Source organism: Pterocles gutturalis, unplaced genomic scaffold, assembly GCF_000699245.1.
Source record: "Pterocles gutturalis isolate BGI_N339 unplaced genomic scaffold, ASM69924v1 scaffold1166, whole genome shotgun sequence".
Taxonomy (NCBI): domain Eukaryota; kingdom Metazoa; phylum Chordata; class Aves; order Pterocliformes; family Pteroclidae; genus Pterocles; species Pterocles gutturalis.
In genome coordinates this window covers 1-18,037 of record NW_010097555.1, presented here as the reverse complement: position 1 = coordinate 18,037, position 18,037 = coordinate 1, and the positions used below count along the sequence as shown (strand labels likewise).

At 37.5% G+C, this 18,037-nt stretch overlaps 1 protein-coding gene across 1 annotated transcript in view; it reads left to right on the top strand.

Annotated features, from left to right (window-relative positions):
- The window catches only part of LOC104464043 (phosphatidylinositol 3,4,5-trisphosphate-dependent Rac exchanger 2 protein-like), a gene marked incomplete at both ends in the record, with an annotated part of 43,732 nt that extends 27,483 nt beyond the window's left edge, over nt 1–16,249 (top strand). Inside the window, 10 exon segments of the mRNA XM_010076651.1 lie at nt 1,306–1,450; nt 3,857–3,957; nt 7,421–7,524; nt 8,806–8,855; nt 9,399–9,474; nt 10,181–10,253; nt 11,432–11,574; nt 11,728–11,820; nt 13,061–13,209; nt 16,164–16,249. Of these exon segments, the coding sequence (XP_010074953.1) occupies nt 1,306–1,450; nt 3,857–3,957; nt 7,421–7,524; nt 8,806–8,855; nt 9,399–9,474; nt 10,181–10,253; nt 11,432–11,574; nt 11,728–11,820; nt 13,061–13,209; nt 16,164–16,249 (1,020 nt within the window).
- Nucleotides 16,250–18,037: the final 1,788 nt, after the last annotated feature.

The following is an 18,037-nucleotide window of genomic DNA, read 5'->3' as shown; positions in this document are numbered from 1 at the left end:
CAGCATGTGGAGCAGGAGTGAGGCACAGAAACACAGCTTCAGTGTGCCATGTAGCTGGGGCTTGCTGGGCTGTTTGTGTTGGGAGACTCGGAGATTCAAGATACTTAGAGAAACTCAACCTACACTGTTAGTTGTAATCCACGCAGTAGAAGCTGAGCAAAAGGGAGAGAAAGCCCTGACTGAAGTACTTTAGCAGAGACTTCAGCAACTGTATTTGAATTATCAACTAGCATCGCTTTATAGATTGTATTGTCTTGCTAGGAGAAATCAAGCTGAGTTGGAAACTTTTCGCTAGGAAAACTTTGTCAGTTTTGAGGCTTTCCTGCAACTGCCTGAGGCGTTCAGAAAGTTAGAAATTTATTTAAAAGGTGATCATCTTTAAAGCTGATGATACTATCCTGATTAATTTCTTCTATTTTTTCAGAATTAAAGAAGTGGCATACTATTACTCAGGTTGAATATGTACAGCTGTAGTTTTTAAATTGTGAAAATCTGAACAGCAACTGAGAACATGGACATCAGATATGCCAGAAATGTGTAGTTTCATCCAGAATTAATAATTTATTGAGAAAGTACATGAAATATGAAGGTCTGTGGTATTCCTTGGAAGCACAAGCTTCTGTGAATGGCCAGTAGGATGCATAATTCAACAAAAACTGGTTTTGATCATCTGTTACTCAGAAAACAATGATTTTCTCAAGAGAAACAGGAAGAAATAAACCAGTAAGAAATATTGAAATAAAACCTTTGATAGCTTTCTGTTGCTGAAAAAATTATAAAGCAAATAAAAATCGAGTTGTTTATATGCTTTTGTGGAAAAGGGGTGAATTTATCTTAAGTGAAACTAACAAATGTGTAACAAATAACTAGTTACTATTAATTGGAAATATTAAAAAAGTTACCTTTAAGTGAAAAGATTTTTATTATCACATGGTAAGAGCAAAACCAAGGCCCTTTTCTTTTAAACTTGTGAAGATATGACTACTCCCTTGCAAATGTTCGTATCCTGAAGTCTGAAAATCACAGCGTTAGTATTTATTGCTACGCTATCAATGGTGATGCTGATGTAGATGTACACTATCAGTAACAGTTTAACTTCACTTTGAGGAAATTATAGATAAAATGTGATTATGCTTTATGAATTTTAGATGTTCATAGATGAATCTTGTTTTTCATTATTTTTTTGAGAATCAATTCCTTTACTCTTTTTATATGTAAAATATTTGTATTGCTTCTCCATTTTGGGGAAGATATTGAAATATAATGGCAATGTAACTTCATAAAATTTTAATGCACTTTTGGCAGGTTTAAAGTTGGGCATGGAACAGGACACTTGGGTGATGATCTCTGAGCAAGGAGAAAGACTGTACAAAATGATGTGCAAACAAGGCAATCTCATCAAAGACAGGAAGAGGAAATTAACCACTTTCCCCAAATGCTTTCTTGGAAGGTATTGTATGCATTTTATAGCATGAATTTTAACCAGCTAAAACCACATTTTAAATCTTCCTTGGGATTCTGTGGAAACCACACTTTATTTGTAATGTCCTTTAGGCCTATTTGCCTCCCAGAATTTAGCCAAAATGGAAATTGATCAGCCTGAAATTTATGGATGTGCACTTATATTCTGAAGTAGCTTTTTAAAGGGACAGGGCTGCAAAGGGATGTTGAAAATATGAAAATACATTAAAGTAAATAGTTTCTTTAAAGAAATAATTCCCAATTTGCTTAATGCTTTTTGTCTGTGAGATGCCTAGTTTAGAGTATCAAATTTGCTTTATTCTGCTTTAAAAAATCTGTCTCAAACTGTTTCTGTCCTCCTCCTTCCTGAGAGGAATTACAGAGTAACAAAATGCCATTACATGTTTAAAAATTTAACCCCTACTTGTCAGGAGAATCTTTAGAATGTGATATTAGACCTATGGCTTAAGAAGACTAAGTGCAAGAGGAGGAGAAAGCAATAGGTACCCTAAAAATGTGTATATGACAAAAAAAAAGTTTGTAGAATGGAGGGGTTATCACTTAAATAATTTGACCGTAAGGCCATTAAGTATGGAAAGTATTTTTATAAAATACAGTGACTGTTTTACACAAACGCATTATGGTGGTAATACTCACTGCTGGGTTCAGAAGTGGGAATGAAACTTGGGAGATTTTAATGTGCTTTCTCACATAGCTGGTGAGAATTCAACCCCTCAGTGAAGTTGTTGAAAACAGGTAAAAAGTACGCTCATGGTGAGAAGCCACGTGTGAAACATTTAAACCTAGTGTCAAATGGCTGCTTTTCTACGCTGTCTTTGAAGTGGACCTTTTTGAAGTACAATTTTGCTGGTCCCTGCATCACCTAGTTAAAATCCATGAATGTGAACGTTGCACTGCCTCACTACACTGTTCTTTTGATTTATAACATACATTCAGATATCTTATGTGCTATAAATTTGATGTCTGAATTGCATCAAGTTTATGGTGAAACAAGCCAGGTATTTCCCACACATACACTATATACTTCGTGTAGATCCTGAGTATATCCATGTGTCTGACACCTCTCAGAAGGTACAGGCCTACTGTTCTATCATACCATGATTATGTTCTACCTTCATGGCATATCTGCCCTGGGCAGGTGCAGTAGATAAGCCTGGAGTTGCCTTATATTTGACAGTCTGGTCACATGTGGCTATTCCATGTTTTGGGGAATTTCCTAAGGTAGGAGTAGACTAGACTAGATTTTTTCAGTTGGAAGGGCCCTACAATGATCATTGAGTCCAACTGCCTGACTACTTCAGGGCTGACCAGAAGTTAAAGCATGTTATTAAGGGCATCATCCAAATGCCTCTTAAACACTGACAGGCGTGGGGCACCGACCAGCTCTCTAGGAAGCCTGTTCCCCTGTTTGACCACCCTCTTGACAAAGAAATGCTTCCTAGTGTCTAGTCTAAACCTCCCCTGGTGTGGCTTTGAACCATTCCCCTGCATCCTTTCACTGTATCGCGGGGAGAAGAGCTCAGCACCTCCCTCTCCACTTCCCCTCCTCAGGAAGCTGTAGAGAGCAATGAGGTCACCCCTCAGCCTCCTTCTCTCCAAAGTACACAAGCCCAAAGTCCTCAGCCACTCCTCACAGGCCGTGCCTTCCAGCCCTTTCACCAGCTTGTTGCCCTCCTCTGGAAGCATTCAAGGACCTTCACATCCTTCTTAAATTGTGGGGCCCAGAACTGCATACAGTACTCAAGGTGTGGCTGCAGCAACTCTGAACAGAGTGGGATAATCACCTCTTTTGACCAGCCGGTTATGCTGTGTTTGCACCCCAGGGTGCGACTTACCCTCTTGGCTGCCAGGGCACTGCTGATTCATGTTGAGCCTGCTGTCAGACAGTACCCCTAGATCCCTTTCTGCAGGGCTGCTCTCCAGTCACTCCTCTCCCAGTTTATACTTGTGCCCAGCACTACTTCAACCTAGGTACAGAATTCAGCATTTAGACTTGTTAAATTTCACGCCGTTAATGACTGCCCAATGCTCCAGTCTAGTTAGATCCCTCTGCAAGGTGTCTTGTCCCTCAAGAGAGCCAACAGCACCTCCCAGTTGAGTATCAATAGCAAATTTGCTAATGGTGCACCTTGTGCAAAGGTAAAACTTCTGAACAGAAAAGACATCTCAAGGGAAACAATATGTATTTATGTTGAAATAATAGAAAAGTTGAAATGAGTGAGGTTTTTTAAAGGTAGTATGACATTCTGAAGATCATTTGGCTTAAGAATCACTTAGTACGCTAGTAAGAAGCACTAGTAACTGAGACTGAAATGTAGTAGGTGTGGTGGTATGACATTTAAATTTTGGTTTTTTGTATCTGTTTTTAATTCAGTGAGTTTGTGTCCTGGTTGTTGGAAATTGGAGAGATACACAAATCTGAAGAAGGTGTTCATCTTGGCCAAGCTTTATTAGAGAATGGCATTATCCATCATGGTAAATATAATTAGTTTTAACTTACTTGTTTTCAAGGTAATTGTAATCAGAGGGGACTTAATTTTGTTTGACAGAAAGATGGCCTTGTTAATGCAAGACAGCGTGTTGAATCTGCATTATATCCTTGCAGAGACCTCATGGGGCCTTTGTCCTTGCCTAGCAGATTTACTGGGAGTGGCTCCACTGATTTAATCAGATTACATCTATGCTGTTGGGATCGCAACATTGCAAACATGGAGCTAAAGAAACATTGCTATTCTTTTGTACACAAAAGTAAATTCTGGGGGAACAGAGAACAGCAGGCAGCTTTTAAGGATTTAGACCTTGTATTAAGGGCAAGCTTTTTAGGGATACATGTCCAGCTACGAATTGTAGATGAGAGTGAGTCACAGCTGGCTGTTGATAAATGTGCTTGCTCATCTGCTAAGTATTACATGTGGAGCTGGTGGAATCCAACCTGGAACCCAACAGTTTAATCTTTTTAATTTTAAGGCCTTGTTTTCACTACATTGTATAGTTACTAAAGTTGATATTTTTATGTTGAGACTCAGTCAACTATCTGTGTTTAGCTCATTCTGTAGAGAAGTATCACTGAAATGGTTCAGTTTTTGAGCCAATAAGGTTCGACTTCCAGAGGTAATTTTCATTGGCAAGATTTTTCTCTTACCAGAGCAGGTCCTCATCTCTGTCCTTTTTACAAGGTATAGTCCCATGGGACCATATAAGTGAACTGGAGAAACTTCTGTTTTTGAAGGCATGTTTGGCTTACAATAGATACAGTCACTTAAAAAAAAATAAATAGTGAAACGGTTGTGAAGTTAGCTACTGTTCCAGCCTAGATCTAGAGTGTAAATTTAGATGGAGTAATTGATAATGTACATTTTAATACTCCTGTACTTCAACCAGCAATTAATTTAATACTAACTTTCTAAGTTCTTTGCCATGATGTTTTCAGCGTCCTTGACTGGAAAAAAAGGGGGAGTAGGAGTGCCACTTAGCTGTGTGCATTTTAAACATATGCAGAGTAGGAGGAAAAATATTAAGGTTATTCATCAGTAGTCATGTAGTCTTTTAATTCTTTAATGTCAGTTTGCATGATTTTCCTCCACTGTCATTCAAATGTCAGATGCTATTGTGTTTACTGTACACACAGAATTGTTTTCAATTGACTGATTCTTTTGCCAAAGATTCTTCTCCTGATCTTGTAATTTATATCCCAAATACACTCAGACTTTCTCAATACAGAGTTAAATGAATATTGTGTAATTGCATGAGATAAAAGGGTAATTATATTAGAGCATAGAAATGTGAGCCAGACATGCTACTTTGAATAGTGGATCCAGCTGTGGTTCAGTGAAAATAGAATTCTTAAAATAAAGTTGAATGAGCCATCTGTTTTCACAGAGGGAGCAAAGAAGAAAGTAAGTTTGGCTGTTGCTCATACTGCAAATGTTATAGAGGGCTTTGTTAGACTTTGCATATTTACTGTGCTGGCCATTGTTTTCACTGTGCTGGGCTTCATTCTAGCAATCCCAGACCCATGTTGTGATGGGCATTGTTTTACTTCTGGTGTGAATTCTTAAAAGTAGAAAAGTTACGGTTTTTCCTCGTTTTTCTTTCTTTTTTTTTTTTTTTTCTTTCCCTTGCAGTTTTGCAACAGAAAAAACCTCTTAGTATGTTGCTGTTCTAAATCCCCCTGGTGACCTTCTCTAATACTTGAAATTGCTTATAATGATGTCAGGCAATTGTGTAATGATGTATTTTTTAGTGGTAATGGTGTGTTTTGTCAGCTTTAATTGTTTGAAACTATGGTCTTGCAAATGTGTAGCTGATAGTAGTTAAAAGGAAAGCTACTCAGTAAGCAAAATATTTTCATAATTTTTTTTAAGGTTTCCATGTTACTACAGTAGCTGATAGATCATCCATCCTTCCTCTTGAGTAGGACAAGCCAAATCAGATCTGTATCGTAGAAAACAAACCCACAAAAAATGAATAATGATTTACAGCTTTCCACACAGCATTCCCCGGGTATATGTGGTGTTTGAGACAACACTGTAGTCAGAGACATCTTTGTTTGGTTTCCTTGCTCTCCAGAGCTCAGGATGTGCCAGCTCTGTGGACCTGCTCCCTTAGTTTCTGGTGCACTGTGTGTAAGCAGGGGCTGCAAAGACAGAGTGGTACTTGTATTCCTCAGAGGGCAGAGCTTGCTCTGTTGATCATAGGCATGCAAGGTTGGGAAGGTGTTTGTAGTCGTGATTCCCTCCCTGCACATCTCTGTAACAGTGAGGAACAACTTGGCCTTAAACAGTACTGTCCTGGTGGTGCTCCTTCTATTTTCTGTAGGTGCTGGACTTAAAAACTCTTAATGTATGTTGATCTAGTGGAATATATTTTTTTCTTCAATACTAAGAAATTTTTTTGTCATTTCAGAACTAGAAGGTATCTTTTTTTCCTGGGTTAAATGGTCACAATCCATTAAAATGAATTTAGATTCTTATACTAGGCATTGTATGTGATCACTTTGTAGTGTATACTTGATGTATTGAGAAGCAATAATATATATATAAGGAGCTTAGGGGTTATTTTGGATAACCACCTTAGCATGAACCATCAGTTCAAGGCAATTAGAATAGTGTCCTGGGCTTTACTATTAGCAGATATATCAAATACAAGGAAAGAGGTTATTTTGTGCTTCCACATGACACTAGTGAAACCACTTAATAGATGAAGTCCAGTTTTTGTGCTCATGTGTCAGAAGATGTGTGGAGGTACTGAAGAGCTTGAAGGTGCATGAAAAACGATGCAGACAGAAGGCACCTTACTGTACAAAGTTTATGGTTCCTAACTAAATTTTTGAAGAGCATAATGAATGATGATTCAGTCACTTGGTACAGTAAGGCATGCACAGAAGAATTACCTAACACTGTCAGGTCCATTACTCTGATTAATGAAGACATTATAGTAGCCTCCTTTATCAGTTGATGACATGCAAATTTATCTTCAAAATTAAAGCTTACATCTGCAAGCAAAACAGTAATCAATACCAGACAGTTATCCTAGGGTGGTGCTAGTGCCTACTGCTCTCCTCAGCCTTCAAATGTTTACAAAATAAGCTTTATTTGGCTCTTTGATCAATGAGCTTTGCTAAAACACTGAAGACTAGAACAGATTTAAATGCCTAATTTTTCAGGCTGTTCCCTGCCTGTTTGTCTTTCTTATTCTTTGCCCTGTAACTTGTTTGGTTTCTTGTGGACTGCTTACATGTTGTGAGAAGTATCGTCACCAGTGGCATAAAGAAGCTTAGAACAGATGATCTAATTGGGCTTCCTGCCCTCCCTGTCTGAAATCTACCTATTGCTGTGTAACGGGCTGTTATTAGAAGAAGTGATGCTAACCCTCTTCTCTCTTGTTGATGTCTTCAGAAAGTCACCTAACAATGCATGATTATTTTTTAAAAATTTAGTTACAGATAAGCACCAATTCAAACCCGAACACATGCTGTACAGATTCCGATACGATGATGGAACATACTATCCCAGAAATGAAATGCAGGATGTGATCTCTAAGGTACAGAAGAGAATGGTTGCTATTATTAGGAAGAACACAACAGAAATGGAGATTCTGCTTGAAAAATGATGTAAAATATTCTGCTAGGATAAATAACATCCCTTCACACTTGCCTGTCTCTATATTTATGTGAATCAAATTCGGTTTTCCATTTTTAACATGAGATTTTGGCTTGTTGTTACACATTCTAAATACAAAATTGAAGTTATTTTTTAGTTATTTTTGTTATTTAATGGTTTCATATGCAGGATGCATTTCATGTAGTTCTGGGTGGTTCTGAAGCTAGTGTTTCAGTCTATTGTATTTTTCAGTCTGTTTTAATAGATATGAAGCTATAGATTGAAAATTGGTTTTAATTTTCTCTTAAATCTTGGTGTCTTTTGTTAGTACCTTAACAAAGCAGTAAATCTGCAGTCACAGATGTTTAAACACAGATGGATAGTGCTATCCACCTACACTACTGAGCATAACAAAGTTGCCTTTAAATCATTAATATTCAAACTTTTAATGATTTTGAGGCTGTAGAAAATGTCAGCATTTGGGTATTACATTACAGTGTCATTCAGTTTTCCGCTGCCATTTGTTAATGTAAGGTATATCTAGATGAATCTTCAATACTGAACTACCAGGCACAGCAAAGTAGGATAGAATGTAATTTGACACAACTTTTAATTGTTATACATGGTTCTTCTTGTGTGTTATAATTTTTTTATATAGTCTGCTAAGGAATACCTTAAACTCTTCCAAATGTCTTGTTTTAGTGTTTTTAATTGAAAACATTTAAAATCTTTGAATATTTTTTGCATTTTTTTAAAGTTTACTGGTTAGTTATAATTTCAATTTGTAAATAAGGTGCCTGTGCATGTAATCAAATGTGGTGGCTGTTGCTTTAGTTACACACTCTGTGTGTAGAATAGCAATCAGTGAGTGGGAAAACCTTAATTTTTAAATTGCTTTATCTTTTGGGTTTTGTGTACTTTTCTTTCAACGTACTGTACCTTCAGATTTTTTTAATGCTACCTTACAGCTAAACTTTTCCATGTGTCTCGGTGAACCTTAGATTAGATTAGAAATGTTTTATTTCTCGTAATTTATTCATAGATATTGTTATCTGGAAGATTTAAGTTTTGACACATGAATATATATAGCAATTTAAACTGACTTTTTTACTAGCTAAATGAAGTGCATTTAGAACATAGAGGCTTCCTTACTGCATGCATTTCTCTTATGTTCTCTGTGGTGTGAACATGTGGTTAACTAACCACATCTTTCTCTTATCAGGGTGTACGACTGTACTGTCGCCTTCACAGTCTGTTTACCCCAGTAATTAGGTGAGTCCAACTGGGAATTCTGTAGAGAGTCATTCAGAAGTACATAATCTGTAGGTATTGTGTTTGAATGTAGGAACCGAACCCATCCTGTCAAGATTGGTTTCTTGGAAGTATTCCAACAAGATTGAAGGGCTATCAAGACAAAAAGCATAACTGAATCATTAAATGACTGCAAGGTCCATTCAATATGGCCTTTTTTTACAGACTTTTTAGAGCCTTCTAGGTCCCGATGAATGTGCTTAGATGCTTACTGTATATATTAGTGTACTCCTTTAGTAACACTCCATTACTTCATTTGGAGAGTCTCAGCTGAAACTATACAACTTCCTTTATGATCCAGTGACATTATGGTGCAAGTAAGATATGGTCAGCCTCCTCCATTTTATTTACACTTGCTTGTACTTGCTTTACTCCAGAGGGAACTTCTGAACAAACCACTCAATTCATGCTTGTAGTAACTTGTTTATAAAATACAAGTTTTTTCTGTTAGACTGTTTTGAGTTTTTGTTTGATTATTATTTTTTGTTTGTTTGTTTTGCACAGGGATAAAGATTATCACTTGAGAACCTACAAATCTGTAGTAATGGCTAACAAGCTCATAGACTGGTTGATTGCACAGGCAAGTATACGCCTTTGCTCTTTCTGCATTTAAATTCCAATTTGAAAGGTAGTGATGTATTAAACAGAATAACATGCAAACACTTTGTGTGAGGGTTGTTAGAACAGTATGTGTAAATGTAATCCTCTTAAAATAGTAAAGTAACAGAAATCAGTAATCATCAGCCATGCTGTTCATCTCTTTTGTGCTTATCTTCCTTACTTGCAGTTGAACTTTAAATGTTTTAATGAGACTTAGCTTGGTGATTCAGCATGTAAAATTGTTCATGGCTTAAAATGAAATGGATAGGTTCTGAAAACTAATTTACAAACTAGGTGGGTAAAAGTCAGTACCAATTTGCTGTTATCAGTTCTGTTTTATGTAAGTGAACAAGAACAGGGTATCCTGTTCACTCAGTCAACATGCACCAGTTTTATATCATAAAAATTAAGAACATTGATACTTTTAGATTCTATTATGTTCAATTTTTATGGAGAATGCAGTGTTAGCAAAATGTTTACATATTTATTTGCAACTATAAAGTGGTATAGCATATATACATGTATATATTGTTTTATATGTGTGCTATAAATGTGTATATAAAGGTGGTGGTGATAAATATAATCTACAACCATTGCTGGCCCTGTGAGGTTAGGCTATTGTGCATAGAATCCTCTTTGCTGCTATGTTAAAATATATTAAAAAAAAATATGCTATGCTTTAACAGGGGGATTGCCGGACAAGGGAAGAAGCTATGATATTTGGTGTAGCTCTTTGTGATAATGGGTTTATGCACCACGGTAAGTAAATGCATTCTGTACAAGCTATGCTACCTTTTGTTTAATGTTATCTACATAGTAGGAAGGAAATGCAGGGGCTGGTAAAGATATTCTAGAAGGGATAGGAAGTTATTTCATTGTGTTGCTGAAGAGTCCTGTGCTACAATCTTCAAGAGAAAAAAATAGCTATTGTATACTGTGAAAATAATTTTCAGTCAGTTTTATAGGAGGCACTGAGGGCTTCATCCTCTGAAGGATTTGGAGGTGGGGGGTAGAGTTTTATTAGCCAGTTGGAAAGAAATTTCTTAAGCAGGTAATACACGTTGGCACAGATGAGATGATAAAAACTGAGAAAGAATGTAGGAAAGAAAGGAGCCATTCTGAGAGGAAAGAATAAAGTATGGAGAAGCATCAGTTTTAAAATGTGAAGTGGTGACAGCAGGAGGAAGTGGACAGTAGAAGGATGAGAAAATCATAAGGACAGCCGCGAACAAAAGAAGGGAGAGGAAAGCAGAGATGTGTGCAGACCCAAAAATGAAGTGAACAATGTCACATTTAATTCCATCAGAGGGAAGATTTCAGTGAAAGGATTGAAGCAGTGGTTCATTTACTGAAATAAAAAGAGGAAGAAATGATTTTCTCATCAGCTTGTTTAGAGAAGGAGGGAGAATTAACTTCCTCTCTGGCACTGTTCATTCTTTTTCCTTTGACTTTTAAACATACAAACTGCATCCATCTGCTGTTCTAATTGCATCCACATCCCCACCAAACCAATTTCTAATACTGAAGTTGGCATGCTTCACCAGCTGGAGAGTGACAGAGCTTGGTGGTGAGCATCTCCAGCAGCTGTCCAGCAGAACTTGTGAAAAAAAAAACAAAGAAGATTTTAAATCCTTTTAAGAAAAAACCTTGTACTCGACATGTTCACTAAAACCATTTCAGGCTAATGTGCTTTCTTCAGTTTGGTGGATCCAGATGTTATAGTAGAAAATGAGCTTAGTGATGACCAGTCTGTAATGGATCCAAATAAAAATCATTGTTTATGTTAAAAATTAAGATGTCCTGAGATTCACACACAAAACCAGTTTGCTACTGTTTAATATGTGTATGCATGTTCAGTATTTTATGGTTCGTGAAAGACATCGTATTCAAAAGTTCAAAAGAAAAAGTGATAATATGTGTGGGTTTGTATCATACAGTGTTAGAGAAAAGCGAATTTAAGGATGAACCACTGCTGTTCCGTTTTTATGCGGATGAAGAAATGGAAGGGTCAAATATGAAGCACAGACTCATGAAACATGATCTGAAAGTAGTGGAAAATGTCATAGCCAAGTCATTATTGGTGAGTGAAATCCCATGATTATATGCTTTGATGAGTAAAAAATTTGGTTGTAGAGACAATATATTAACACTCTGTATTGTTATTTGATGGGGATATACTTTAGCTCTTCTTAATGCTTTTCTGAACAATATTTTGAACAATTTTATTTTTCAGATTAAATCTGATGAAGGCACCTATGGTTTTGGTTTAGAAGATAAAAATAAGGTGCCAATTATTAAAGTGGTGGAGAAAGGATCAAATGCTGAGGTATCAAGTATTATAAATTACCTTCCCTGTTTTATTCACTTGATCACAGGTGTGTGTTTGGTACATCAGTTAGGAAAAACTATAGTAGGAGAAGGTAACAACAACAACTTTGGAAGAGTGTAGTTATGAATCTTTTTTTTTTTTTTGTTAAAATATTGCTCTGGCCATTATCAACACTCATTTTCTGCTCAGGGAAATTGTTATATTGAGTGGTGATATAAAAGTTATAATTTTATTTTTTGTACATTTTATAATATTCCAGTGTTTATATTAATAATGAGTAGAATAAATATTTTTGGTAGAATATGAAATGGGTAGTTTGTGAGTTGCAGTTGATATATTTTGTAATAAAGGATGTATCAAGCTTTGGATAAAGTGTAGAATTCGAGAATCTGAATTAATAAATTACAGCCTTTCTGTTTGTTAGCATTGCTTTATATGCTCTTTGGGTAAATTCATATTCTGCCGAACTATATGGGAGTGTCTTCTATGAGACAAAAAATTTAGACCTAGAATTCAAGCCTTTCTAAATCTTATGGTGGAATAGAATAAGATAAAAATAGATACAGCAGATCAATATTATAATACATCCACAGAGCTATATCCAGGATGATGTCTAGCAGTCAGGTTCTGCCATCATCTCAGGTGGTGCCAAGGCTTAGCCTGTGCTCTGAGCTGCTCTGTGTACTCCTGCCATCCAGCTGTAACCAGTTCCTTACTTGTTAGACCAGAGTTTAAAAACCATATGCAATTTGGCTTGCCATACCTTTGGCTCAAAGGCCATGAAATGTTTAAGGATATTATTTGTTTTGGAACTTAATAAATATTCACTTACTAAAATATTAATCAGGTCTTTCCATATGAAAAAAAGCTTTAGTTCCTTTGGAGAATGATGGATGGACAAATTGGGTAACGTCATTAAAAAAACCCCAAACCTGACTCAGTGGAAGCTGTTGTGTTAATTATTACAAATACTAACTGATATTGTAATACTGTTGTAAAATCTTAATTAAAACTAGGTCTTGTATTTAGGTCTCTTCAGAGTGAGTGTTTATTGTACGCTTCACATCAATTTAACCAGTTCTAGAAACCTTTTGTGTGTGGTATGTGAAGGATGCATAAAGAATGTAAAGGAAATGTGCATGTCGTCATTGCTATTGAGGTTGCATGCCAGCAGGAGAAAACATAATATTAGTGGTTATAAAAGGCAAACATATACACAACTGTTATTGTTTTCTAGATGGCAGGCTTGGAAGTTGGAAAAAAAATCTTTGCCATTAACGGTGACCTGGTTTTTCTGCGACCCTTCAGTGAAGTGGATTGCTTCCTGAAAGCATGTTTAAACAGCAGAAAGCCCCTGCGGGTTCTTGTGAGCGCTAAACCACGGGAGTAAGTTGTCATTCCTTTGGGGGAATTTTTACAAACTACAATTGAAGTGAATTTTAAAAGACCAGTGAAACTTCAGGCAGCACTACTGTAAAGTTATTTTAAATGCTCTGTCTAATGCGTGGCCAGCAGGTCGAGGGAGGTGATTCTCCCCCTCTGCTCCACTCTCGTGAGACCCCATCTGGAGTGCTGCATCCAGCTCTGGGGCCCCAGCATAAGAAGGACATGGACCTGCTGGAGCATGTCCAGAGGAGGGCCACAAAAATGATCAGAGGGATGGAACACCTCTCCTTTGAAACAAAGCTGAGAGAGTTGGGATTGTTCAGCCTGGAGAAGAGAAGGTTCTGGGGAGACCTTATTGCTGCCTTTCAGTACTCAAAGTGAGCTTATAAGAAACATGGGGACAAACGTTTTAGCAGAGACTGTAGCAATAGCACAAGAGGTGATGATTTTAAACTAAAATAGAGTAGATTCAGACTAGATATAAGGAAGGATTTTTTTTCTGATGAGGATGGTGAGGCCCTGGAACAGGTTGCCTGGAGAGGTGGTAGATGCCCCATCGTTGGATACATTCAAAGTCAAGTAGGATGGGGCTTTGATCAACCTGATCTCATGGAAGGTGTCGCTGCTCATTGCAGAGGGGTTGGACTAGATGACTTTTAAAGGTCTCTTCCAACTCAAACTATTCTATGATTCTGTGATTCTAATCTAACTTTGTAAAGTGATTTATCAGCTTTGATTTTGTTTAATTACATTTGTCAGTCTTCAAAAGTGAAACACAAGTGCTATAGGTCACCAGCTCTGCCACTTTAAATACATGCAGGAACTGCAAGTGTAAATGAAGTTTCCTTGATATATGGACAGTTTATCTCTCACTGTGTTTATTAAACAAATTCCTGTGTCTGGGGATTAGTTGCTGATTTGGCAGAAGTCAGACTCTGTGATCTAATGGGCCCCTTCAGCATGTGTCCTGGTTGTGTAAACAGCAGGAGCAAGTAAACAGCTCCCCATCTTTATGTAACAGACGCATTTCTATACACAGTTTTGCCCATTCCTACCCAAATGCCATTTTTCTTATGTAAAAGAATTACAAAGTGAGGCCAGTATGTATGTAAATGAGCATAGGTCTATTAATAAAGTTAATGAAGTTGTTACTGATTTATGCTTACCAACAAAAGAGGAGAGTAAGAAGCAGTGGTCAGGAGTAATTTTGAACAAATTTTGCAGGGTAAGGAGCACCTGTCCTCTCTTACCAGATAGGCACACACAGAATGCTTTGGAAATGGTTCTGGTTCAGTGGTGGAATGGAGAAGTATTTCTCTGATTAATAAGCAAAGGTGTCTTGAGAAACACAATGGCACCCAGAAAGGGGAAAAGAGCAAAGAAAGAAATATGGCATAAAGATGATAATCTGGAATGATACTCAAAAAAACTCAAACAACCAACCAAAAACAACTACAAAAAAATCCCCCAAACTGGTAGATGATAGTGTTGTAGCAAGCGTAAAAGGCGTATCTTTGCCTTTCTTTAATGTAGGTCTTGGTTTAATTTCTGACTCAACTTGCTAGTGAAACTGTGGGTGAATTTCAAGGTTGACAGAGATTAATTGTGAATGAGGAGTTCAGAGGAGTTGAAGAGTTTGTTGCTCAGTGCTGCCTGTTTTCTTTTGGGAGCTGCTGATAGCACAGCTGTGTTGGCAGAGACAGTTCTCTCCTAAATTCTTAGCCTAAACTGCCAGGGATGGTCTTTCATAGCTCATTAGCACGTTCACAAAGCATTTTCAGAATGAAACCATGTAGATTGTATCAACCTTAGTTAATATATAAGTATACTAAATGATGCTATATCTACAAATGTATTTCAAATGGAAATTTATTAATCTCAAGAATATTCTAATATTTTAAAAAAATTATATATTTCAGTAGGTTTTGGATCTCACCTCTGTTGATAACATTATGTATACCATAAAAAAATGAAAGTACAAGACATGATGCAATGATATTATTCAAAACTGATACACTTCTCAGCATCAATTTGAATTTGCTTTTGCATTGACAAATGGAGCTTGGGGCAAAGATCCCTTAAATCATAATAGAACTGGCTCTGGAAGTAAAGGCTGCAAAGTTAAACCAGTGCACTGCTATGCATAACCTCACTAGCTCTGATAAGGGCTAATGCAGCTCTGTTGCTTTTTCTGAAACCTAAGCTGAGATCATGTGGATATGTTAGCTTAGTTTGGGTGAGCTCAGGGCTTTATTTTAAGGAGTAGATGTGAATTTTGATTCTCAGAACTGTTTTTTTCTTACTTGTGTTTGTCAGTAGGTTTATTACTATTGCACTTACACCAAGCAGGAGCATAGCACAGTGTGCTTACAAGTTATTTGGACAGGGGCAGGCGATTCTTATTTTACAAAACTCAGTGCTTTGCACATCTGCTCAGAAAAATTGCAGCAAAATATTTTTCAATAGAACTCGCCAAGCAGACAGTTAGCTGTTAACAAGTTGTAATATGGATATAGTCTCCGCAGTCTTCTGCAGCTCATCTGGCAAGGCCTGCTGTGATCTGTGGTCCCCAGGCTCTGTCCTCTTGGCTGAGAGACTGCCTGCCTTCCCAGGGCTTTCAGTGTTGCTGTGCTGTGGCAACTTACCCAAATTTCAGTGCTTTTGGGAAGAATTTTACAGCTGTGGTGGTGCTTTGGTCATAATTGGCATACTGAATTTCCCTGTGAAGTGGTATTGCCTTCCTCTGATTGGTTTCGGTGTCTCAGCTTGCTCTTATGTCTGATGTCAGTGGTGCAAAGTATCTGGAATATGAATGGTGCTGAATCTGAAATTATGAATTGAATGAAAGTGTGGAGTCTTGCACCCTTGCAGCCTACTTATTGCTGTCCACTTTTATCTTGAATAACAAAATGCTACTTTTTGCTACTTTCATATTGAATCTTTGCTTGTATCAGGACAGTGAAGATTCCTGATTCTGCAGATGGACTCGGATTCCAAATCCGGGGCTTTGGCCCATCAGTTGTCCATGCTGTTGGAAGAGGTAAGCTTGTAAGAACTGTCAATGATAGTGGTAAATAATACATTTAATATGTAATTGGAATGGCTGAGATAAATCAGAATTAGGTCCAGTGATTCAGCTTAGATTTTTTGTTTCCCCCAAAGCATCAAACAATATTAAATAAAACCAAATAAGATTATTTTGTGCTCTTTGTACTTTTTAAGCTTTGGATAGAATTTACGGTTTTTTAAATTTTTTTTTAGTGTATATATACAAATGTAGGAAAGTTAAGACTGTGCATTCTTTACAGACTAGCTGATGGATGCAAAATCACCTTCTCCAGTGACTGAGTGTTGGGAACTACTCACTTTCTTGAATGTTGATTTGTTAGGTGGCCGTGTGGTGTTGCAATGTTCTGAAAACATTTTGTAGAAAAGGCACTGTTCACAAAACTTTTCAAGGGTGACCTAGTCTGTCTTAGTAATTGCAGATGTTTCCTCTAAATACTGTTTTGTCCATTTTGTGATGTGATTTTCAAATGTTTGCCATCCCTAACTCAGTATGTTCTTGGCTGATGCACTGTCTGTAAAAGAAGTTGAAGCATTCTCTGTTGCTCTTGCATGTTGTTAATGGTAGAGCCAACTAGCACTGTATTTTCAGCTATTGTGGGGCAGTTGTGTCCTTTCCCCCTCCTCCTCCCTTTGTAATTGGGGAATTTTAAATGAACCAATCTGCAAAGCAGCCAGATTTGAACAGAGCTCAATGACTTTTTATTTCTAGGCTGTGGTGCCAGAAGTTAGATTTTCGAGAGAAAGTCTGATAAACTACAGACTATTGAACTGATCTGATAATTATTTCTGCACCTGGATCTCTATTCACCTGCCTGTCCTTATTCATTAGACAGATACATTATTCTAATTAGCCTCAGCATTATGTAAGTGGTGGTTTGCTAAAAATGAAAGTTTTTAAGCATATGCTTAAATACTTTGTGGAATTGAGACCTTGGTTTTTTTTGGTTTTTTTTTTTTTTGGAGAGAGGGTTTTTTTGAGAGCTATTTAAGACCTATTGAAATGTTTATTTTTAAATCCCCTGTTTTGTTGTATTGTTGGGGGTTTTTTTGGTTTGCAGTAGCTGGTGATGATGTAATTTCCAAAGACTTTCTTTAATATTAGATTTCAATGCAGTTATCATCTATTGCACTGCAGGTTTTGTTTTAGAATCATAGAATCATAGAATGGTTTGGGTTGGAAAGAACCTTAAAGAGCATCAAGTTCCACCCCCCCTGACACGGGCAGGGACCCCCTCCACTAGCCCAGGTTGCTCAAAGCCTCATCCAGCCTGGCCTTGAACACCTCCAGGGATGGGGCATCCACAGCTTCCCTGGGCAACCTGTTCCAGTGTCTCACCACCCTCACAGTGAAAAATTTCTTCCTGATGTCTAGTCTAAATCTACCCTTTCTTAGCTTATACCCATTACCACTTGTCCTCTCACTACACTCCCTGACAAAGAGTGCCTCCCCATCTCTCCTGTAGCCCCCTTCAGGTATTGGAAGGCTGCTATTAGGTCTCCTCAAAGCCTTCTTTTCTCCAGGCTGAACAACCCAAACTCTCTCAGCCTGTCCTCATATGCGAGGTACTTCAGTCTCTTTGTTGCCACCTCTGGACTCACTCCAGCAAGTCTCTCCAATAGGTCCAGGTCTTTTTTATGTTGGGGGCCCAACATCTGAACACAGTACTCCAGGTGGGGTCTCACAAGAGCAAAGTAAAGGGGGACAATCATCTCCTTTGACCTGCTGCTACAGCTTCTTTTGATGCAGCCCAGGACACGG